This window comes from Oryctolagus cuniculus, chromosome 11, assembly GCF_051225735.1.
Source record: "Oryctolagus cuniculus isolate XC-2025 breed Fujian yellow rabbit chromosome 11, ASM5122573v1, whole genome shotgun sequence".
Classification (NCBI taxonomy): Eukaryota; Metazoa; Chordata; class Mammalia; order Lagomorpha; family Leporidae; genus Oryctolagus; species Oryctolagus cuniculus.
The window spans coordinates 14,321,280-14,346,429 of NC_142877.1; the positions used below are offsets into that span (position 1 = coordinate 14,321,280).

The 25,150-nt window shown below is 44.8% G+C and overlaps 1 protein-coding gene and 1 pseudogene across 5 annotated transcripts; both read right to left on the reverse strand.

Moving 5' to 3' along the window:
- Positions 1 to 153: 153 nt before the first annotated feature.
- Positions 154 to 25,083, reverse strand: YWHAB (tyrosine 3-monooxygenase/tryptophan 5-monooxygenase activation protein beta). Of its 5 annotated transcripts, XM_089307944.1 has the most exons (8): positions 24,902 to 25,083; positions 23,646 to 23,909; positions 22,371 to 22,446; positions 8,206 to 8,508; positions 6,029 to 6,152; positions 3,938 to 4,101; positions 2,974 to 3,069; positions 154 to 2,013 (listed from the first exon to the last, which is right to left on the reverse strand). In XM_089307944.1, exons 4-8 carry the CDS (start codon positions 8,503 to 8,505, stop codon positions 1,957 to 1,959), a joined length of 741 nt encoding a protein of 246 aa, XP_089164070.1. In that variant the 5' UTR covers positions 8,506 to 8,508; positions 22,371 to 22,446; positions 23,646 to 23,909; positions 24,902 to 25,083; the 3' UTR covers positions 154 to 1,956. The 5 variants fall into 5 exon arrangements, with proteins under 5 accessions (XP_089164070.1, XP_089164071.1, XP_089164069.1 ...); XM_089307945.1 differs by lacking the exon at positions 23,646 to 23,909 and having other exon boundaries at positions 22,371 to 22,433; XM_089307943.1 differs by lacking the exon at positions 23,646 to 23,909.
- LOC127491233 (small nucleolar RNA SNORA51) lies at positions 15,026 to 15,144 on the reverse strand (annotated as a pseudogene).
- Positions 25,084 to 25,150: the final 67 nt, after the last annotated feature.

Sequence of the window (25,150 nt, forward strand, 5' to 3'; positions counted from 1 at the left end):
GGCTGTGTAATTAACAGTCATTTTTCTCCTGATGAAATAGAACATCCAGTCTTTAAAGAAAAGAGAAAGCCAAATATTAGCCGTAACCGGAGTAGTTGGCTAGGTCTGGTGTGAAGGAAGTGGTGGTGACACATCAATCCACAGGCAAGCAACCAACTGATAAAATTTTTTATTCCACTTTGAATTTGTACACTTTTCCTGATTATTCCGTGTAAGGTGAAACTAGAGCTGTTTAAAAGACAAACACAAACCTAGTACATCAATAACCGGGGATTTTCTTTTTTTGCTATACTATTTTCACAACCACAGGTGTGCTTGCTAGGCAATGTAACCATCACAGAAGCAAACATCAGGCAGAATACTGGTGAGGAAAAACAAAGCAAGAAAGAGCTACCAGCTACACAGACAGGCTTGGCTCCGCATTCACTACCGCACTTTCAAGCGCCAAGAATGAACTGCACATTTTTGTTCAGCTAGAAAGAAGGGATTTTTTTTTTTGGTTTGTTTTAAATCAGTGCATGAATGTTTCTTTTCTCATGTCAGCAGATGGACAAACAGGACTCGAGAGCTACGTGGAATGTCAGAGGTGGAGGGCGGGACTGCGGGAGTGCAGGGCCTGGCTTCTCCATTCTCACTGCGGTGTCCATGCGCTTCCCTGCACCACGGGTCTCTGCGTCAACACGTCTGGGGACTGCGCAGGAGGAAGGAGCACACCTGGCGGATCTGGTGACCTGTCCTAACAAGCATTATCAGGGCTGGCTGCAATGCAGGGGAGTCATGGACATTTAAAAATACTCCTTTGGATTCTCATCTTGACGTGACTGGAGAACAATGGTCATGCTGGGAACTGGAGGAAGACAGAGCCAGGGTGCCAGGAGCCCTCGGAAGCAAGGCCTGCTCACCAAGGTGCTCACCAACATCTCTCACCCTCTGCCTATTTAGTATGACAAAGTGAACAAGAGAAAAAGAACTAGGAAAGAACAGAAGGAAGAAGGAGGACAGAAACTAAAGGGGGAAGAGAAACCCATGGTCAGCAGTTAGGAAGGACAGGGGGAAGAATGTTTAGGTTTCCAAATGTAAAAGCCCCGAGCTAGGAAGAACCCAAGGACTGAGTATTCTTCAAGTGAAAGGCAGTCTCTCCAGAATGCTGTTCCTACAGGTGTTATCCAGGACACGGGAAGGCCATCCATAAGACACACGGCTTTTTTTTTTTTTCTCCTTTAGCTAAGTGGTTACAAGGAAAACAGATTGCATCGTTCTCAAGTGGCAAGTGGGTAACATATTGCTGAAGGAAATGGGGTTCAGTCAGCGCTGTGTGAGCACTGGACCTTGTGCAGTGTCATAACCCAGTTATCTGCCTCAAAGAATTTTAATTTCAGGTTTTGAGTTTCCTCAGAGGATGACACCATAGACATTTGTGGTCATGAACTTTTGAGCCCAAACCAGTTACGTGTCCTTAAACCCTGACCAGGCAGAATTACTGTGAATTACCACTGAATTTGAACACCAAATGGTGGTGTCTCGCTCCAAGTCCCAGCATCACAATATAGTTTCTATAACTTTCTGTACAACTTTACAATGGATTTGTATTTCAGTGACTATTTTGATATCAGATTAAACTTTCCAAAAGTTACACATAATTCAGGTCTTTTTTTTTTTTAACCAGTAAGAGTTCTGCTAAATTACAAAACCCCATAATCACAGTGTTCAGTTTTTAAAAATTAAACACACAGTAATCCTGTCAATGTTAATCAAAATCAAAACTTCAGAATGCCGTGGCATTTATGTGACCAATCTAGATTTAGATACAAATACCAGCTGTTTATCCCATAGACCATTTTTGCTAGGCTGAGGCTGTGAAAATTGAAAGTCAACGTACGATTCTTTTTATCGCACAAAGGGATGTATGTGGAGGGCACAGAGTGACACCGAACAGATCACAAAGCACGGCAGACATTAGTTCTCTCCCTCCCCAGCATCTCCTTCATCTCCCTGGTTTTCCGACGTCCACAGCTGCAAGAAAAAAAAAAGCACAACAATCAAAGTAGGGCTATGAACACTTACTCAGGGAGGTGGCCCAGTCTATGTAATCTTATCTCACGGAATTATTTAAAATTCTTCCTGTATTACTGCAGTGATGATTGCAAAGGTCAAAACTCAAGTAGGGGCTGGCGCTGTGGCTCAGCAAGTTACACTACCGACTGCAATGCCAGCATCCTATATGGGCGCCTGTTAAAAGACTCCTGGCTGCTCCGATTCTGATCCAGCTCCGTTCCAGCATGCGCCTGGGAAAGCAGCCGAAGACGGCCCGAGTGCTGGGGTCCTTGCACATGAGACTCAGACGAGCTCCTGGCTTCTGCCTGGCCCAGCCCTGGCCACTGCAGCTATCTGGGTGTGAACCAGCGGATGGAAGATCTCTGTCTGCCTCTCCCTCTCTGTAACTTTAGCTTTCAAATAAATAAATCTTTAAAAAAATTTAACTACAGGCCGGCGCCGCGGCTCACTAGGCTAATCCTCCACCTAGCGGTGCCGGCACACCGGGTTCTAGTCCCGGTCGGGGCACCGGATTCTGTCCTGGTTGCCCCTCTTCCAGGCCAGCCCTCTGCTGTGGCCAGGGAGTGCAGTGGAAGATGGCCCAGGTGCTTGGGCCCTGCACCCCATGGGAGACCAGGAGAAGCACCTGGCTCCTGGCTCCTGCCATCGGATCAGCGCGGTGCGCCGGCCGTGGTGCGTCGGCTGCAGTGCGCCGGCCGCGGCGGCCATTGGAGGGTGAACCAACGGCAAAGGAAGACCTTTCTCTTTGTCTCTCTCTCTCACTGTCCACTCTGCCTGTCAAAAAAAAAAAAAAAAAAAAAAAAAAAAAAAATTAACTACATTTAACAAGATATGATCCCTCTTGAATCTTGGAGAACAGAGAATTATTAAGTAGATGGAAAGGAAACAGACTGAAAGCCCTCCAGAAGTAGCACTCACGGTGAGATTGTCTCTAAGCAACTGCATGATCAGGGTGCTGTCTTTGTAAGATTCTTCATTCAGTGTATCCAATTCAGCAATTGCTTCATCAAATGCCTAAAACAAAGAGCTGTTAGTAAAGAATCCAAAAATTCTCTGGAGCTGGTTTAACCCATTTCTTTTGCACTATTAAGTGACTATAATTTCTTTTCTTGTACAGAACTTCAGGGCAACCTGGGCTATTATTCCCTTGTTTGCTGGTTGCTTCAGCAAACATACAATGTACATTTACAAAGCAGTAATGAACAATGACAAATATTCACAGTAAGAACTGTTGTACCCTCTAAGTAAGCAGTATTACTAGTAGCCCTAGCACATTTACTATAGGCAAATTCACAATTCTTTAATTACCAAAGACATTTCTAGTACTTTTTTTTTTCATTCTTGCTTTAACTAATACTCAAAAGGTCTGGATACAAAGATTAAAGGAAGACGAGTGAAACTTTTATCACTAAATCTGATTTAACGGATACAACTCTGAGAATTCATTTCATAGTGTGCATATTGAAAGACAACAACAATATGTAGAAAAGACTGAAGAGAGGAGGTAATTCAGTACACGAAGCACATGTGGTGTGACTTGTTCCACTTACACAGCCACAGCCTCCCATCTCCATACAAGGATGACAACACGCAATCCAGGCCAAAACGTGACGAGAAACAAGAAACTATCTTCACCTGGAATTTTCTACAACTCCCTCTCCCAACAAAATGCAAAAAACAAGTGAAACAAAACAAAAATCAGGAGGAGTTATTGAGGAAAACAATTTAAAAAGGAAAAGGTCTATATTTGTCTCATGAAAGAAATAATCTCACTCCCAGAAAACCTTTAAAAAGTCCAAGACAGTGAGTATGTTCAGGAATAAAAAGAAGACATCAAAAGCAAAGTTTATCAGGACCTGCAACCACAGCGGGTCTGTCTTACCGTTTTTGCCAGGCTGCAAGCCTTTTCAGGGGAGTTTAGAATCTCGTAGTAAAAGACGGAGAAGTTGAGCGCCAGGCCAAGCCGAATTGGGTGTGTGGGCTGCATTTCTTTCTTACTTATTTCAAATGCTTCCTGGTAAGCCTGCTGGGAGTTCGATACAGTGGCTGTAAGAAAGATGAAAAAATATTAAAAGCTGAGTTCTTTCATAGGTTGACACTGAATCTGTCAAAGCAGGTCACAGCAAATGATCAATCACTTAAGTTGTCACTATCTCCACCATTTAATTATACATTTGTCAAATATTTACTTACAAACCAAGTACTATATTAAATGGGTGGGAGGACACAAAGACAATTATAGAAAGGTCTACCAAAGGAATTAAAAAACCAAGACACAACTTTTTTTTTTTTTTTAAAAAGATTTACTTTATTTATTTGAAAAGCAGAGAGATCTTCCCTCTGCTGGTTAACTCCCAAAATATGGCGAAGGCTGAAGCCAGGAGCCTCCTCTGGGTCTCCCATGTGGGAGGTAGGGGCCCAAGCACATGGGTCATCCTTGGTTGCTTTCCCAGTGCATCAGCAGGGAGATGGATGGTAAGTAGAGAGCTGGGACTTGAACGGGCGTCCCTATGGGACACTGGCACTGCAGGCGGTGGCTTCACCCACTATGCGACAGTGCCGGCCCCAGACTAACATTTAATAAAACAGAATATGGACAACAACATGCCCTGGGTAGAAGGTCCTATGCTTTATAGCCAACAGACCCAAACTTCAATTCTCAACTCTTACTAATTAAGTAGCCGAGCGCAAGTAAAAACCTCTGTGAGGGGCAGGTGTTTAGCCTAGCAGTTAAAATGCTCACGTCTCCCATCAGAGCGTCTGGGTTTGATTTTTCAGCTCTGGCTCCTAACTCTGCTTCCCTCTAATGCAGACTCTGGGAGGCAGTGATGACAGCTCAAATAATCAGGTTTCTGCTACACATGTGGGTAAACCTGGATTGAGTTCCTAGTTCCTGGCTTCTACCCTGGCCCAGCCCCAGCCACTGAGGGCCTTTGGTAAGTGAACCAGCAAATGGGAGCTCTCTACCTCTCTACCAACATATCCCCAACAAAACCTCTGTGAACCTTGGTTTCCTTATCAGAAAAATAGGTAGACTTTCATCTAAATTCAAAAGGTGGGGCTGATGCTGTGGCATAGCGGGTAAAGCCACCATCTGTAGTGCCAGTATCCCATATGGGTGCAGGTTCAAGTCCCAGCTGCTCTGGAACACCTCTCTCTCTCTAACTCTACCTTTCAAATAAATAAATAAATCTTAAAAAAAAAAAAAAAAGACTCGTAAGGTTACATGAATAATAAATGAGACTCTAATACACTTGTCACATAGTAGCACTTCCCTTATTCATGGCAGAATCTGTTCCAAGACCTTCGGTGAATGCCTGATTTTGCAGACATAATTAAACTATATAAACATAACACACAGTTTTTCCTATATATACATACATACCTATGATAAACCTTAATTTACTAATTAGTCACTCTAAGAGATCATGAAAATAATGATGAAATAATTATAATATACTGTAAGTCTGTACTTTGGAGCCACTATTGATAAAACATAAGTTATCTGAACACAAGTCCTAAGACACTGCATCATCCTTCTGGTAACCAAGATAACTACTAAGTGACTAGCAGGCAGCAGCTTGTAAGGTGTCAACAGGCTGGATCAAAGGATGATTCGTGTAACACAGGATTTAGTCCTACTACTCAGAATTGTTTATTTTTGGAATTTTCCATGTAATATTTCAGACTGGTCAACTGTTAAGTTACTAAAACCTTGGATAGGCAAGGCAGTACCATTGCCAAATACTCAAGATATATATCTCTTGAAAGTTACCAGACTTTCAATGAACTCCACAGGCTATTTGTGTCTAAAACACATTCTGATTTATCAGCTTCCATAACCCCATTCACCACAATGCTGTGGTCTTTAAATTCTTTAGAGTATGGAGATGTTATCTACTGAGAGCACACACAACAAAAACTGTTAAAATCATTACAAAGGAAGATGTTTGTTTTTAAAAATGTTACTCACTTTGCTTATTGTCTCCAGATGCCACCTCAGAAAGATACCTAAAATAATCTCCTTTCATTTTCAAGTAGAACACCTTACTTTCTGGTTGTGTAGCATTGGGAATAAGGTATTTGTCCAACAGCTCCTGGAAAAACCATTCACACTGTTAAGAATTTAGAAGTATTTAAAAGATGTTAAAACTGTATTTGAGATTCAAGATACAAACTGCCACTTCTAAGGAATTTTTTTTTGAAGATTTTAAAAAACCCATTTTTCATCCAAGTTACTAAACAGTGTTTAGCCCAGGTTCTAAAAGCAGATGCCTGTATTCTGTTAAAAACCACTTTGGCCATCCAAAAGGGGTTAAAGTTCAGTCAGACACTGGATGTTATGGAGGCCTTAAAACTGGTGACGCAAAACTACACTGAAATCATGGAAAGGCTCTCAAAAGAAATATGATTATAAATATGGGAAGAATCCTGTTTTAATGTTAATATATGTGTACATGCACACAAACATGGGGAAAGCCTGGAAGGATTATGCTAATAATGCTTCTCTTGATGATAGAATTAGAATGATTTAAAAAAAAAAAAAACTTTGTGATTTATATTCTTTTACCTCCCCTTTAATAATATAAGCTTGTAATATTTCCATAATGAGGAAAAGAAACCAGAAAACAAAACCTTTCCATTCAGGGAGGAAAAGGTGACAACAGAGCAAAACTGAAAGAGGTTTACAGTCAATCCGACCTGGGTGGCTGCTGTCTGTCTGTCTGACCTCATCACCTCGAGCCTCAGTTCTGCTGGGCGATGCCACAAGGGATCACAAGGGATCACAAGGGATCACAAGGGATCACAAGCACCACCTTCCAGGCCAGTTCTGAGGCCAAGTGAGCAAACGTCGCCTGGCACGTAGTAAGCACTCAGAGCGTAGCTAATACTATTACCAACAATAAATTCCTTTAAACATTTATGCTTACAACAAAAGTAGTTCTGAAGGAGTCCAAGCTTCGTATACAGAGCAATATTTTCGAAGAGTTGTTTTAGAATGTGGCATCCTGAAAAACTGGTTAAGAGGCAGTAAGTACCATGCTCTTCTTCACATTCCTTCAGGTGCTCTTAAAAGCTGGTCTACATTTCAGGAATTATGGAACTTTCTTGCCTTTGGAATGCATGCCATACTTCATCTGAATACCAGATGTACCTAACATTCAGGAATTAGTGCACCATTAACAAAGCCCCAAATTACCAACAGGCAACAAATTTAGCCCTGACACTTACACCGTGAGTCTAGTAGGAGAAGCAGCTGAATGCAAAGCTAAGTCAAAGTGAGAGGACACGGGAGAGCAGCAGTGTAAATATTCAGGCAGATGGGGTTAAACTCCTCATGGGCTGGGGATGAAGAGTACTGCCTGCTGGCCAAGAAACTGCCCTAGTTTTCAAAAGAAAGGTGTCACGGCCAGTAATTTGGAGGCAGTCAGCAGGGGAAAGCCAGATAACAAATGTGAATGGATCCTTTTCCCCTTCAAAGCAGCCTTCACTGTACATTTTTACCTGATTTCACCTGAAGGGGAAAAAAGGTCCCGGTAGCTCCAGGTGTGAGGGAAAGACCAAAAGACCATGATTTGCTCCAGGATATACACCCTTCCCTCCAACCCCACACTGTGGCCAGAGGACATCGGTGACACCAAGCGAGGGCTTGCATCAAGCATCAGTGACAACAGTCCAGTCCACCTTTGATCTGGTTTTAGAAGGCATGCCAAACTTGACGGGTGCGCCTTTCAGACAAAGACAGGCCTTTATATTGTGAGGGCTGGACTGGAGAGGGACGGAAGGGCAGCTCAGCTTTTTGATCCTGCCTGCCCAACTACAGATGACATCACCACTGAGACTAACACACAGGATGGCCTATCTGGGGCTGCAGCTATCTATGTGGGAGAGAAGATGGTGTGGTGTTGATTAAATGTTCCTTTTTCACAGCTCTTTTGGGTAGGAGAGGAAAATACCCCGGAAGTGATCAGCAACCTCTGATCAAGCGAAAGGTGAGAAAGATCACATCATATGCTGAAAAACTAGTTGCGAATGACGCGCAGCTTTCCAGTGCATTCAGACACCTCCCTCAGCAGCCGAGAGCCTGCATCTGGACACTAGTCAATGCTCTTCAGAAACTGCTGTCGGAGCGGAAGCACTGCCACTTACCAGAACATCATTGCAGATGTCCTGCAGCTCTGCCTCTATCTTCTCACGGTACTCTTTGCCCATCTGCTGCTTCTTCTCATTCCTCTCTGTTTTCTGTTCAATGCTGGAGATGACACGCCAGGAAGAACGGCGGGCGCCTACCACGTTCTTATAGGCCACAGAGAGCAGGTTTCTCTCTTCATTGGAGAGCTCGTGCCCTTGTTCCGTGACGGCCTTCATGGCTGCAGCCATATCATCATAGCGCTCGGCCTGCTCAGCCAGTTTGGCTTTCTGTACCAGCTCACTTTTGTCCATGGTCATTCCCTAGAATGAGAAAAACAAAGAGAAAGCAAGTGTCAGGCTTTGGAAGAGACCAGGAAATGAACGTGTGAATCGTCTTCCAACCCACACCTAACTGTGAAACTCCCAGTGCCAAATACCACCACCAATACTGATCCCTCTGGCTTTTTCCTTACTTGAGTCACGTACTCTTCCCCAAGCCCTACAGGGTAGGTATGTTCACAGCAACTCTCTTCCCCTTTTCACAGGTGAAGAAACAGAGAGAAGGTGAGGGTTATGTCCCAAGGAACATTCTAAGCAGAAGACGGTAGAGAGGCAACTCAAACTCAAGCCTATTAGGTTTAAGATCCACTACTGGCCGGCGCCGCAGCTCACTAGGCTAATCCTCCGCCTGTGGCACCAGCACCCCGGATTCTAGTCCCAGTTGGAGCGCCAGATTCTGTCCCGGTTGCCCCTCTTCCAGTCCAGCTCTCTACTGTGGTCCGGGAGTGCTTGGGCCCTGCACCCGCATGGGAGACCAGGAGAAGCACCTGACTCCTGGTTCGGATCGGCGTGGTGCACCGGCCACAGAGGCCACTGGGGGGTGAACCAATGGAAAAGGAAGACCTTTCTCTCTCACTGTCCACTCAGAAAAAAAAAAAAAAAAATCCACTATTATAGTCTGCCTTTCCAACGTAGACACTGCTTAGTAATTATTTCTTTAAAAGCATATGCTAGGCCGGCGCCACAGCTCACTAGGCTAATCCTCCTCCTTGCGGAGCCGGCACACCGGGTTCTAGTCCCAGTCGGGGTGCCGGATTCTGTCCCGGTTGCCCCTCTTCCAGGCCAGCTCTCTGCTGTGGCCAGGGAGTGCAGTGGAGGATGGCCCAAGTGCTTGGGCTCTGTACCCCATGGGAGACCAGGAGAAGCACCTGGCTCCTGCCATCGGATCAGCGCGGTGTGCCGGCCGCAGTGCACTGGCCGCGGCAGCCATTGGTGGGTGAACCAACGGCAAGAGGAGGACCTTTCTCTCTCTCTCACTGTCCACTCTGCCTGTCAAAAAAAAAAAAAAAAAAAAAAAAAAAAGCATATGCTAAATAGATGTCCTTTACTCTTTTTCAGTATTTTTTAATTAAAGATTTATCTACTTATTTATCTGAAAGGCAGAATTACAGGGAAAGAGGGAAAGACACACAGAGAGATTTCCATCTGCTGGTTCACTCCCCAAAATGACTACAGCTGCCAGAGCTGAGCCAGGCAGAAGCCAGGAGTCCGGAGCTTCTTCTGGGTCTCTCACTTGGGCCATCCTCTGGTGCATTAGCAGGGAGCTGGATCAGAAGTGGAGCTGCCTGGTCTCAAGCCAGCGCCTATATAGTATGCTGGCATCCCAGGCGGCAGCTTTACCCACTATGCCACAACATCGGCATAGTTTGTGATCTCAGTCCAACACTCGAAGTCTTCTCTTCATTGTCCTTTTTGACCAAATCTCTTTTTCCCATAGTATAGGGGAAAATAATTTCGAAGCAAAAGACAGGATTTTAAATGACCTATTGGCACTGTCCATCAAGCAGCAGGTACCTGAAAAATGGAAACCATTATTATCATCTCCTCTGCTGTCTGCTAACTTTGTTGTAAGGACACAATGCAGAGGAAGAGTATAAACTAAAGTCAGGCAGAGTTGGCTCTATCCAGTACTAGTGCTGCTACTTACAAGTGGTAAGACCCTGGCACATCATTTAACTGGAGAGCTTTCATTTCTTTACTGGGAAGTAAGAACACCACTCCTTCTCAGAGGGGCTGCTATGAGGAACAAATGACTAATTCATATGAAAGCATTTTTAAAAGCATTATATGCAAATATCAGGCACTGATTTGTATGTGGTACAAATTGCGAGAGGTATATACTATAACCAGCAATAGAACTTCTTTCAAACAACAACTGAATTCACCTGGACTACAACAGGTATTTACAACTTTTTCTGAAAGACACAAATTCCAATGTCTATCATTTTATCAAATCCTTTATGTGTTCAAATCAGTGAGTACCTCTTACATGACTGTGCTGGACATGCAGAGTGAACTCCAAACTTTCGCTAGGTTAAGCCACTGAGATCCTGGGGCTGTTTGTTACAAGCCATATTATCTTGAAGTTATATATTCTCTCAGTATGTCCACCCTTCTTGATTGTAAAGTCTTTTGAGATCAAGACAGTATTTCCATCATTAAATAACCCTACTTCACTGTACGTAAAATGCCAAACACAGCAGAAAAGTCAACTTTGAATGACTAAACTTCAACTAGGCTCCCAAACTAAGTATCCACTCCACCAGTCCTCTCATTAACAGTTAACTGATATTCCAACACATACTGACTTCTTGGGACCCCCCCTCAAATGTCCACATCCTAATCCCCAAAACAAAACATGGCCTTTTTAGTTTGAGAGCAATTATGTCAAGCTTCCTTGGGATCACTGTAAAAAGTCTTGGAGACTGAAAACCATCAATACTCTAAGATGGAACCCATTCTTTAAAAATGTGTTCATTTATCTGTTCCAAAAATTTTTAATTACACACACAACTTACAGTGAACAAAATCCACAGCTAAAGGTCCTGATGCCTACTGCTTATGTAAGTTCTGATTTATGTAACATGGATTTTGAAGAACTAAACCAATTTCAACAGGAAATGGGTTACACAACACCCAGCAGTCTAGAGAAGGCAGCAGACAAGGGAGAAATCAAATTGTTCCCATTTCTACATCTATAATAAATCTCCTACCGGTAATCTTTCCCTACTTCCACTACTTTCAGCCTCTTGTTATCTCTAGCCACCTGCAGGTCTTTGCCATCAGATTAATCTACTAAGTCACTTTCTGCTTAAAATTTTAAAAATTTCCCGCTGCCAGATAGTAGGGTAAGATTTTCTCCTATCATGAAAGTTTGCCAACTATCAGACTTTTCCCACAACGCGTATGTGCTTTTCTGCCTATGTTCATTAAACCTCTCCTCTCTCTGGAATGGTCTTTCCCATTTACCTTGCACACAGACTCCTCAGAGCATGGCTCATGTACCATCCCCTCCGTTTTTCCTAAGCCACTGAGGTTGAGCCATGTAACGTGACAAGTTACCAGCCTCATGTGGCCATCCACTTGAAATGTGACTAGTGCTACTCACTGAAACCATATTTTAGGGGCCGGTGCTGTGGTGTAGTGGGTAAAGCTGCTGCCTGCAGTGCTGGCATCCCCTATGGGTGCCAGTTTGGGACCCGGCTGCTCCACTTCTGATCCAGCTCTCTGCTATGGCCTGGGAAAGCAGCAGAAAATGGCCAAAGTCCTTGGGCCCCTGCACCTGCATGGGAGACCCCAAAGAAGCTCCTGGCTTCAGATAAGCACAGCTCTGGCAGTTGCGACCACCTGGGGAGTGAAGACCTCTCTGTCTGCTTCTGCCTCTCTGACTTTCAAATAAATAAATAATAAATGATTTTTTTTAAAAATGTAGCTACCAGAAAAATTTTAATTATATGTGGTTTGCATTTGCATTCTATTTCTACCGGACAGTGCTGCTCTAAGATTAAAATATTCTTACAAGGCATTTCGTCTTACCTTGACATCTCATTTCTTCAGTACTAAAATTATCAATCTATCTATCTATCTATATATAGACCAAGTCACTTTCTCCACCATAAGCCCCTTTGGGAGCTTATGAAATACTGGGACACACCTCCCACAACATCCTGCTTGTAACTGGCATGAACAAGTTATCTGCTGAATGAATAACAGATTCTGACATGAAATAATAAAACCACAAACTGAGCTTTTTCCTCAAGTAATTGAAAGTACCTATTCCTTGTAAACACCCATCACATTTGAACCTCATTGCTCATATTTCTGCACGGTACTTCAAAACTACTTCATCTGTCGTGCCTTCACCCTTATTGGTAATTTCAACATTCTTCTGGCTGCCCTACCAAATCTCAACTCTACCTGGCTTTCAGAGTTCTTCTATAACTTAGCTCCTCCTTACCTGACAGGCTTTTTTTTTTTTTTTCATTTTATTTCAAAGGCAGAGTGACAGACGAGCAGTGAAAGATCTTGCATCCACAGGTTCACTCCCCAAGTGTCTTTAACAACCAGAGCTGGGCCAGGCCAAAGCCAGAAGCCTAGAACTCGATCCAGGTCTCCCACATGGGTGGCAGGGACTCAAGTACCCAAGCCATGACCTGCTGCCTCCCAGCATGCACACTAGCATGAAGCTGGAGTTGAGGCAGGACTCAAATCCAGCACTGGATGCCCCCCCCCCCCCATACACAACCATCAGGCTTTCTAATCTCCTATTTTGCAACAGGCGACTTTCTCTCAAATTGGATAGCACATGTTTTATAAATGCCATACTCAAACCTGCCTGAAACTATTTCATCTAGAATGTTCTCTTATATACTTTACTTCCTCCCTACACAAATCCTGTCTGTCCATTTAGGCCTAGAAAGCCTTTTCTGGCTGTTCCAAACAACACTGATCTACCTTGCCTATGACTCCAAATATACCTGTAGCCCATCACAATGTCCATGGCTTTGTTATGCCATTGTATGGTACAGATGATAAGAACTGTACCAGTTACTAGTTTCACATGTGTGTCCTAAAAGGAAAACTGTACATCTGTTTCACGTTTAATGCTTCAAACCATGACAAACACAAGAATCACACTCAAATAACTATAAGCTTTTCAACAATTTCTGGGACAGCACAAAGAACACATACTACCTATCCGGAGTGTAGCAGCAAGGCAACAGAGCACAATGTGCCAGCGTGTACCTGTGAGAGCTCGTTAAATGCCATCTTCCAATCAGGCTCTACCCTGGAAGAGTCGCTGTGACTAGGAGGGGCAAGAATTAAAGAATAGTGTATGTGGAAAATCTTCTTTAAAAATGCACTATTCAAAGCCAAATTTGAGGCACTATTATTCTTCTCAAATAACGTTACCACATTAGCCCACAAAATGTGAGCTTGGTTTTTTAAAATACTCAATCCAGTGAAAAGAAAAAGCAAAAAAATGTGTATTAAACTTACAGAAAGTGAGTATGTTACAATGCTAATATCCCTAGATAAGATTCCACCCCTCAATGAACTCAAAATGGACACCCGTTAATTGTAACTGATTTCCTTAGCTAGTTCCTAACTGAATTTTCTAGAAACTTTAAGTAGTGATAGTCTATCGTCACAGCACACCTTTCTTCTCAGACTTTGTGTAATCCAGGGCCTACCAAGAAAAACACAGGAAAGAGAGCCTACATTTGCTTCCGAAAAGGCTACAGTCTGATCATCAGGTCTGGCACCAACCCAGCAGAGTCAAGAAACGGAGCAGGCAGAGGCCAGCATTGTGGTACAGTGGGTTAAGCCATAATACAATGCCTGCAACACATGCTAAGCACTTGTTCTAGTTCTGGCTGCTTCACTTTCCATTCAGCTCCCTGTTAATGTGCCTGGGAGGGCAGCAGAAGATTGTTCAAGTGTCTGGGCACCTGCTACCCATCTGGGAGACCGGGACAGAGTTCTAGATTCCTGGTTTCAGCTTGACCCAGCCCTAGCTGTTGCAGTCATCTAGGAAGTGAAATCAGCATATGGATAATTTAACTCTGTCTTTCAAATAAGCAAACAAAATCAAAGAAGATGGAATGAAGGCAGGCAGGCAGGCAAACTCAAGGAAAGCCACAGGAGGTCTAACTCTGCAGTAGGCTAAGAATATCCTGTGATGAGACCATTTCAGGAAAAGACAGCCATGCTCAAGAACAGGAGTTCTTCAGCACACCCGTATGGTGATGACGGGTGTCAATCTGTTCTAAGTCACTGGATGCAGCACTTCGGAGAGCAGGAAGCATTTACTGCCAACAGCTTAGTGAAAAACTGGAAACAACTTCAATATCCAACAATGGGGAAATGGTTAGAAGAGAGATATATGGTACAAGATTGCATGGCCCTCAAAAGAAGGGATTTAGGGCCACGAAAGAATTTACTTAAGAGCTATGGGGAATGGAGGAAAGAAGCTGCACAATAGTATTTCTATTTATTTATTTATTTTTTGACAGGCAGAGTGGACAGTGAGAGAGAGACAGAGAGAAAGGTCTTCCTTTGCCGTTGGTTCACCCTCCAATGGCCGCCGCGGCCAGCGCGCTGCGGCCGGCGCACCGCGCTGATCCGACGGCAGGAGCCAGGAGCCAGGTGCTTTTCCTGGTCTCCCATGGGGTGCAGGGCCAAGCACCTGGGCCATCCTCCACTGCACTCCCTGGCCACAGCAGAGAGCTGGCCTGGAAGAGGGGCAATCGGGACAGAATCCGGCGCCCCAACCGGGACTAGAACCCGGTGTACCGGTGCCGCTAGGCGGAGGGTTAGCCTAGTGAGCCGCGGCACCGGCCCTGCACAATAGTATTTCATTGTGATAAATTACCCCCTGGAGAACATAGAAATATCAACAGAAAAGTTAACACCAAGGCTAACAGTGGTGCTCTCCAGTTACAATCCTCATTTTGAATGTTCTTCAAGCATGAATTACCATTTTCTGGTATTTTCCCCATGTCTTCCCATTCATGCACAAATGAGGCAAAGGGCCTGGGCTAAAGTACATACAGGTAGGCCTCCTCTTTCTATAGTCATTGTGCGAACATAGCCTGTGTTAAGTACCAAGAAGCCAAAATATTTTGTATTTTTGGGGCCAGTGCCGTGGCACACTGGGTTAATCCTCTGGCTGTGGAGCCGACATCCCATATGGGTGCTGATTCTAGTCCCGGTTGCTCCTCTTCCAATCCAACTCTCTGCTATGGCCTGGGATAGCAGTAGAGGATGGTCCAAGTACTTGGACCCCTGCACCTGCATGGGAGACCAGGAAGAAAGCACCTGGCTCCTGATTGGCGCAGCTCTGGCCATTGGGGGAGTGAACCAATGGAAGATCTTTCTGTCTCACTAACTCTACCTGTAAAATAAATAAAAATAAAAATCTTTAAAAAATTTGTATTTTTAATATGAAAAATGGTTTGCTTTGGCCTGTGCTGCGGCTCACTAGGCTAATCCTCTGCCTGCGGCACCGGCACCCTGGGTTCTAGAACCGGTCGGGGCGCCGGATTCTGTCCCGGTTGCTCCTCTTCCAGTCTAGCTCTCTGCTGTGGCCTGGGAAGGCAGTGGAGGATGGCCCAAGTCCTTGGGCCCTGCACCCGAATGGGAGATCAGGAAGAAGCACCTGGCTCCTGGCTTCGGATCGGCGCAGCGTGCCGGCCATAGTGGCCAGTGGGGGGTGAACCAATGGAAGGAAGACCTTTCGCTCTCTCTCTCACTGTCTAACTCTACCTGGCAAAATAAAGAAATAAATAAATAAAATAAAAAAATAAAAAAATTAAAGAAAGTGGTTTGTTTCTTTTCTAATAAAACCTTATTTTCTTTCTTTCTTCTTCTTTTTTTTTTTTTTTAAATCAGAAAGGGAGAAGAGGAAGAGTGTGAATATGACATGCATCTTCCATTCCCAGGTCCACTATGCAAATACCTGTAACAGGGTGGGGCCAGGCCAAAGCCAGGAGCCTTTAACCCAATCTTTAACTACCTCAACCATCATCTGTTGCCTCCCAGGTGTGCATTAGCAGGAAGCTGGATCAGAAGCGGAGGAGCCAGGAATGGAACCTAGGCATTCCAACATGATGCAGTTGTCCCAAGCACCATCTTACAAGCTGTGTCAAACATCCACTCATTTTTTTTTTCCTGAGAAAAGCCATTGGTGCAGATAAACAGAAAGCTATGAAAAGTAATTCTAAAGGTGTTCACAAAATAAGACTTCTTTCAGAAAAATGAAACCTTAAATCGGATGATAAAGCTAAAATCACTTTCTACGAACCAACCTAGCCCTTCCAACTCACTTCTCTGCCTAAGGGACATTTTCTAGTCAGGGTCAAAATACTGAAAAGTCATTTTCCAGTGGCCAAAGCAAATATCCAAGGATAAAGACAAGAAAATGACTGTCTACCGCTAAGCTCTCTCTACAAAAGGTCACGGCAAAGCAAGCAAAGTTGAAAGTGACAGCTGCAGCCTTTAGCAGTGCTTTCAGATGCTTTATTTTCAAGGAAAAGAACACAATTCTGAAGTAATAAGTTTTAGCTGAGTCTAATAATTTGTTAGAAAGTTAACCCAGAAAAAGCTCCTGGCTTCGGATCGGCTCAGCTCTGGTCATTGCGACCATCTGGGGAGTGAACCAGTAGATGGAGGACCTCTCTGTCTCTACCTCTCTCTCTTTCAAATAAATAAAAATCTTAAAAACCTAAAAAGTTACTTCTCAAAACGATAATGTATATAATCCAATGTGTGCTCAAATAGCTGTAAAATGAAAAAAACTGCTAGCGTATGCTCTTCGCAGGCATGGATTCATGGATTACAATGCTGCTTCTTGGGAAAGCAACCTGCTAGAATTAGAGGGAAGAGATTTAATTTAAAAGTAGCGAGGTCCTGACTCATTTTATGGGTGACAGGACAGATATTTGAATAAAGTCATGTACGCTTTGATGAAACAGAAATCAAAGGTCAAAGTAGATAAAGAAATGAGAAGAATTATCAATCTGGAGAGAGGCTCCCATTTCAACGGAATAATTTCTGATTTTCACATATGTATCATTCCATACAGAGCATCCGCAGCACCATAAAGTACAAGTGACGGCTCTGGAGCGACTGCTGAAGGAAAAACATGCCAAGCTGCAGGGGGACTGAGAAAGTCTGTGGGAGCAGGTGGCCAGTGGGTGTCATCCAGAAAGTTAAGTACGCCTAGCTCTCAAAGAAAACTACTAATTGAAAAACACCCACTCTAAAAATGTTTGTGCCATTCTACACACAATAGAGTCCTGTATTAAATTTAATTCCATTCAAACATTTGCAGGTTTTTTGTCAGAAAATGATACAGTATATCTGAGATCCAGTCACTAGCAGTACGTCCAGTCAACAGTCAATTGTGGAAGAAAACCGCACCTGTTTTAGAAAATCTTTACCATTCTTTTCCATCTTAAGGGGCACATAACTTGCAATCTGTTTTATTCTGATTTTGCTTATGCTGATTAACAAACTTATATGTTTCAGAACTCAACTTCTGGGAGTAACTGACTATACAGGGGACACAGACATTGGCGGTGACCAAGACCGCTCCAGCTCACAAAGGGAATTTGTTAGTTAAGATAGCAGACTTTCAGACCCAGACAAGCAGGGCCTGCACTACGCCCCTCAGAATCAGGAAGCAGCTATAGAAGATGTGATGACTCGACGCCCTTCAACATCACTTAATTAAGAGAACGGAGGCTCTGAGGGGCCAGTGTTGTAGGCAGGCATACAGGGTAAAATCGATTAGGTTTGTGAGCTAGAAGACCACATCTTCACCACACCCCTGTCTGACCACATCTGTGTGCCTACCTGCCAACCAGACTAATTAGCCACACCCCTTTAGAAGTGGATTAAAGGCCTGGAACACCGTGGGCCCAGCCCTTTCTTTCCTTTGCCCTAGATCCACTTGCTGCCCCTGCCTTTGGACCACCTGCCCCATGCTTTCTGGCTTGCATGCTCCTTCATGTGGCTGCTCCTGGTGCTCAGTATGAATCCAGATTTCCCTTTCTTAGACAGGGCCCTTACTCTCCTATACATTTCTCTCACTGAATAAAAAGCTTAAAAGTTAAAAGAAAAAAATCCTTACCCTTTCCACATCAGTTGTTATCATTAATAATTATATCCAATTAGCTAAGATTAAACTTAAAACAATGAAGGCATTAAGTGACATGCCCAAGATCACAGAATGTGAATCAATGGCAGATAAAACAGTAAATTGATCTCTTGGCTTCAAACGATCAATGAGAAAAGACAGTATCTTAACACTGATCCACAGAGACAGCCCAATTGATTGACCTCATGAATAGGTTTAAATATTTGGGCCCACGAACACAACAAAGTCTATTTGTCTGAACCACACACTGCTTAAAAGTTTTATTTTTTTAAATATTTATTTAATTTTTTGAAAGGCAGAGTTACAGAGAAGCAGAGAGAGAGAGAGAGAAAGAAAGGTCTTCCATTGGCTGGTTCACTCCCCAAATGGCCACAATGGTTGGCGCTGGGCAGATCTGAAGCCAGGAGACAGGAGCTTCTTCCGGGTTTCCAACATGGGTGCAGGGGCCCAAGGACTTGGGCCATCTTCTGCCTTCCTAGGCCACAGCAGAGAGCTGGATTGCAGTGGAACAGCCAGGACTCCAACTGGCGCCCAAATGGGGTGCCGGCACTGCAGATGGTGGCTTTACCCGCTATGCCACAGCACCAGCCCTCAGAGTTCTATAAAGGAGTAAATATGCTCATGATGCAAAAACATACAGCCCAGTCCCTGCACTTGTTAAGTGCTTAAATAAATGGCAGTCAGTATACTCCACTCAAAAAGTTAACAGCCAGCCAGAGAAGGGGCACTTACTACTTACCTCGTTTCTTTTAAATCTAGGCTGCCCCCCCCCTTTTTTTTTTTTGAAAGATTTATTTTTTTACTTGAAAGAATAACAGAGAGAGCAAGAGACAGATCCTCCACCTGCTGCAACGGTGGGGCCTGGGCAAGACTCAAGCCAGGGTCTCCCAAATGAGTGGCCAGGGCCCAAGTACTTGGGCCGTCTTTTGTCGCTTTCACAGGCCATTAGCAGGGAGCCTGACTGAAAGTGGAGCAGCTGGGGCACAAGATGGCCACAGCGACATCACTGGCAGCAGCTTTCCTCAATGACTCTTCTAAGACAAGTACATTTTAATTTACCTGTGCCTATTTCTAGAATAGCACTTATCATGGTTTACTTGCAAATATCTTCTCCCACACTGGATTGTGAGCTTAAGGTAGGAACCTAGACTTCTATCTTTGGACACCCAACTCAGCACTATGTCTGACACAATACATTTAAGACCATCCAATCAATTGATGCATTTTTCTTAAGGTGAACAAGCTGTACTTTTCAATGTGGACAAAGCAGGCAGACCACCTCTGATAAATGTACAGTCTATCTGAGCCTGCCTTATGAAAAGAATTGCTTCAGTTCTTATCAGGAGACAACACTAAGTTTTTTGACTAATATTTTCCAGCCACTAATCTTTGAACTTATATATTCAAAGTGAATTTAAATAAGCCCTCAGAATACCTCCTGTCCATCTCCTTCATTCAAAAGCACAACTGGTTGCTGGCGCCGCGGCTCACTAGGCTAATCCTCCGCCTTGCGGCGCCGGCACACCGGGTTCTAGTCCCGGTCGGGGCACCGGATTCTGTCCTGGTTGCCTCTCTTCCAGGCCAGCTCTCTGCTGTGGCCAGGGAGTGCAGTGGAGGATGGCCCAAGTCCTTGGGCCCTGCACCCCATGGGAGACCAGGACAAGTACCTGGCCCCTGCCATCGGATCAGTGCGGTACGCCGGCCGCAGCGCACTGGCCGCGGCAGCCATTGGAGGGTGAACCAACGGCAAAGGAAGATCTTTCTCTCTGTCTCTCTCTCTCTCACTGTCCACTCTGCCTGTCAAAAAAACAAAACAAAACAACAAAAAAACACACACAACTGGTTAAGCAATACAAAACACCAGCTGATTTAGTAAATAACAAATAACTTATGGTCTACCTAAATGTGCAAGGCACTTAAGGATTTACATCAACTCATTTAATCCTCAGTATCTGATGAAGCAGCTAACACTGTACCCTTTTACAAATAGTAACCTGCTCAGGGTTACACAGCTATAAATAGTAGAACTGGGATCTAAACCAGTCATAATTTAAAAATCAACACTCCTTTAATGCAGCACTATCTACTAAAAATCAATTACAGGAGCTGGTGCTGTGGCATAACGGGTAAAGCCTCTGCCTGCACTGCCGGCATCCCACATGGGCACTGCTCCACTTCTGATCCAGCACTCTGCTATGGCCTGGGAAAGCAGTGGAAGATGGCCTAACTCCTTGGGCCCTTGCACCTGCATGGGAGACCCAGAAGAAGTTCCTGGATTCAGATCGGCACAACTCCAACCATTGTGGCCATTTGTGGAGTGAATAAGCAGATGGAAGACCCTCCACCACCACCCCGCCTCTTGTCTCTCGGTAACTCTGCTTTTCAAATAATGAATAAATAAATCTTTTTTAAAAAAAGACTGATTCCCAATGCTTGCTTAAGACAGAATCTCCAGCTTTTTGAAGACCGGCACTACAGAGAAGTTTCCTAACTACTTCATGTTAGCCTTCAATCTTTTTATCCTTGTCAAGGCCACTCAGAAATAACTCTACTTATTGGGTCTCTTAAGGAAAACAAACCAAATAAACAGTATATGAAAACTGTACATAATAAAGCATTGGCCAGAATTCCTAAAAGAGCCAACTGCTCCAAAATCTGCTGGGAATGACCCATCCTGGTGAGACCATCTCTCATTTGCATCTCACAACTATCAGAAACACTTAAGATGCCACTACTTGATCTTATAGTAGGAAAAGCTGTAACATACATCACAAAAATACAAAGTACTCTATTTTTCCTCTCTAAGTATTCCCCTTAGAATTATCGCTTCCGAACGCAGCTCCAACTGTGTCTCACCATGACACTCAGGTGACTATGAGGACCATATTCACACAGAGCAAGATGGCTCTAAAGTGTAAGTTGTGGGGCCAGTGCTGTGGAGCAGCAAGTTAAGCCACTGCCTGCAAGGCAGGCAAGCCAGTTTGAGTCCCAGCTCCTCCACTTCCAATCCAGCTCCTCTAATGGCATGCGAAAGCAGTGGAAGATCTCCACCCATGTAGACTGATCAGGATGAAGTTCCTGGTTCTGGCCTGGCCCAGCACTGCCTGTTGCGGCCACTTAGGGAGTGAACCTGCAGATGGAAGAGCTCTCTGCCTCTCCTTCTCTCTCACTCTGCCTTTCAAATAAATATCTAAATTAAAAAAAAAAAAAAAAAAGCTTAAGTTGCTTTTCTTGCCCCCTACTAGGATGAACCATCACCTCCCCTAAAAAAATGTAGGAACCAAGGAACTTAAAACTCTCTTTACAAAGAAATTTTTATTTACTCTCTAAGGCATTCTTTTTTTTTTTTTTTAAGATTTATTTATTTATTTGAAAGTCAGAGTTACACAGAGAGAGGAGAGGCACAGAGAGAGAGGTCTCCCATCCGATGGTTCACTCCTCAGATGGTTGCAACGGCCGGAGCTCTGCCGATCCGAAGCCAGGAGCCAGCAGCTTCTTCCAGGTCTCCCACGTGGGTACAGGGGCCCAAGCACTTGGGCCATCTTCTACTGTTTCCCAGGCCATAGCAGAGAGCTGGACAGGAACCGGGCCCATATGGGATGCCGGTGCTTCAGGCCAGGGTGTTAACCCACTCTGCCACAGCACCAGCCCCTAAAGCATTCTTATTTAAAGAAAAACTGCTTAGTTTGGTGCCACTGAAGGAGCAGGTAGCATAACGTGACACTGTAATTTAAAATTTTTCCTTTACATATATATTCCTTCAACTCCAACAAACTATGTTAAATCTCAAAATCTACAGAAAAATACATGATAAATAAAAACTAATGATGGTCATGATCAAATTCGTTTTGATGAAGAATCTAGGTCTGTGTCCCACAAAGTAACCCAGGAGCTTTCGCCCTAGAAAAACTGGATTCCTCCCAGGCGTGCTTCATGATGCACACCTGCGGCTTCATTCCCACAGGTCAGAATGGGCACCCCCCCCATAAAGTACATTACGGATCTACTGTCAAAAATAGCTACAATTCAAATTCAAGGATATAGAATACATGTAAAGAGAAATTAAAGGCTAAATGGTGTTTAAATAAATGATCGGCATGTGTTGCTCTACAAGTAGACACCTACTCTTTGTTAGTGCCAGATCACCTGGCTCCAATTCCTTCCTGACTCTAGAACTTACCTTGAGCTGTACACGGAAGGGGTCTTGGGAAAATTATTCTTCTCTGTGCCTCAGTTTCCTCATCTGTAAAATGAGGCTAACAGTATTTACCTCTCACTAGTTGTTATTAAGACTAATATAAAATGCTTAGAACAAATTGTGGCACACAGCAAATACTGTAATTATTATTTATTATTATTACTGTTTGATGCTACTTCATCGGTGATAAATAAATCAAACAGGTGTAGTCTACATTCCTGTTTATGTCTACAATATACGCTACGCCTGATCTGCACATGTGCACATTCACACATGTGGTTAATCACCTTCTGTATCCCAGATGCTCATTTAATTACTGAGTTGTCACAATACATCAAAGGCTACATCACCACTTGCACTGTACAGATGAGAAAATGACAGACTGGATTTTCTATGTGCAAAATAAAAATTGGTAACAACACCATTTTTTGAAAGCAGTATGTGCACAAAGCAGGGCTGGGTCTCAAATGTAACTGGAGAAAAGCAAATTGTCATAAAAAAAAAGCAAAAGCTTTCATTTAACAATTTACAGTTTGTAAAAAAGCTTCATGACCACACTAGAGATTAACTAAAATGCTGCAAATCATACTAAAAAATATTACCGCCTACATCTGAAGTGCATTTACCTGGTTCCAATTTCAATACTCCTTTGGTTTCTGCACCCACAGCCAAATGGGCAAGATGCACATTTCGCAGTGGCTCAGATCTCCGGAGACGCTGCCTAGGAACTAGCACCATGGGAATCTGCTCAGCCTGGTTTCAGAAAGGCTGCCTCCCTGATCCAGGGAGATCCAATTCTAAAATGGCTTCACCATAACACAAGCACTGCATCATGGGAAATGTACACAAAATTACAGGGTAGGAGCCATACTCCAGGGGCTTACGGTCCATAAATATTTGCTACTGATGAATAAGGATATTCAGTGTGAAGCTAAGTGTGTGGGCTAGGCCAAATCACCTTTCTCATACAGACTTCATCTGTAAGATGGGTGACTGACTTATCTCATTGAAGGCAGATGGGAAAATAATCCAGCCATTGCTACTGGATTTGCAGCCACCCATTTTGAAGGCCAAGCTTAAAATTCCAACTTGGACCTGACAAAACTGACCAGTTTTTATACTCTCCATACTATGTGCTGTTAGAGACATGGGTCAGAAAAAATGAGGGCTCAGATATCTAAAATATCCCTGAGAAAGAAATGGCGTGCACTGGAAGCAATGAAGAAATTCACTACCGAGCAATATTTCTATACATACAAAATTCCAACAGGAAGATGCAGAAATCTCAGTGGCCACGTGTCCATTTCTACATCACTGTATATGGTGTGTGCCTCCATGTGGACCATTCAGACAAAGTAATCAGTGCAAGGAACCTTCAGCTTCCCAGCGCTCCATTTCTCCCTCGTGGCTCCTGTAGCCAGCCGATTTTCTATGTTCGCAACATCATCTTGCCAAATTCCAGCTCCCACACAGGGCAAGGAAAATCAGAGCCTGATGCCATCCAGCCTTTACCAAAGAGAACTGCAGCAAAGGCAAGGACAAGACGCCATGTATTTTTACAGAAAGGTTGGCAAACTGTCTTAGCCAATGCTGCCACCTTTGAAAACTCCATTACATGCGAGTTCTCCATTTGCAATAGGCAAAAATGGACTCAGCTTCTATAGAAAAGGAGTCGAGCGTTCTCATCCCTTCCCCCGGCTACCAGGGAAATTCGGGACTGAAAAACGTGCTCTCACACACAGTCAGGGGGAATCTGGGCCGAGGACACGAAACACTCGGGCGTTAAATGACGGCGCATGCCCTGGGAAAATATTCCCAACACCAGCTGGTGGCTTTTTTCCCCTGGAGATCCGGCCTGACTCAGACATCGGTCCCAACAAATGCATTTTCTTGCTTCAAACCTCCGACCTGATCTTCCCAGGGAATCTCGGGTCCTGCCGGGCTCCGTACCCAGCGGAGGATGATGAAATGGCTTTGCTGCAAAGTGGGTGGGGGTTTCCCCCCTGCTGTCTCCCAAGGTTAAACCCCTTACTCATCCAGGGGTAGCCAAGCAGGGGCACCGGGGCGCAAGAACTCGCCTGCGTTTGCTTAAATTTTAATTTTTGGAAGCCGGAAAGCCCCAGAGCCGCAGTGACAGGGCTGAAAAGGGTAGTTCTCGCCGACCGAGGCGCAGGGAGGGGTCGCGCCGGGGATAAAAGCCCAGCCAGGAGGGAGGGGCCGGGGCCAAGGCTCAGCCGTCCCCGACCCGCAGTACCGAGCCGCACCCTGCCCGCCTGGCAGGGCCGCCGGCGGCGCGGGAGGCCCGGGCTTCTGCAGGCGAAGGGCCCGGCCCCGGAAACAGGGAGGGGCCGCGGCGAGGTCGGGCCCGCGCCGCAGCCGGCAGCCAGGGCCGCGGCAGCCGCGCACCGCCACCCCCGGGGGCTCACCCGCAGGGCCGACATCGCAGCCGCGGGCTGAGGGGGACCTGGAGCGTGGGCCCCTGGGGGCCCCGGGCGGGCCCGCGCCGCACTCACCGTGGGAGGGCTGCAGGGGGCAAAGAGGCTTCCGAGCGAAGCTCCGAGAGCGGCGACCGCTTCCTTCCCAAGCCTGCTCCTCAGGCAGCGGCGACGGCGGCTGCAGGGGCGGCAGCGGCAGCAGCTAACCAGGCTCCGGAATCGGCGGCGGCGGTGGCGGCAGCTCCACTTCCGCTCCGGCCACCGCTTCCGCTTGGCTCAAGCCCCGCCCCTCCCTGCGCCGTCTTCTCATTGGGCAAGTGAGGCACG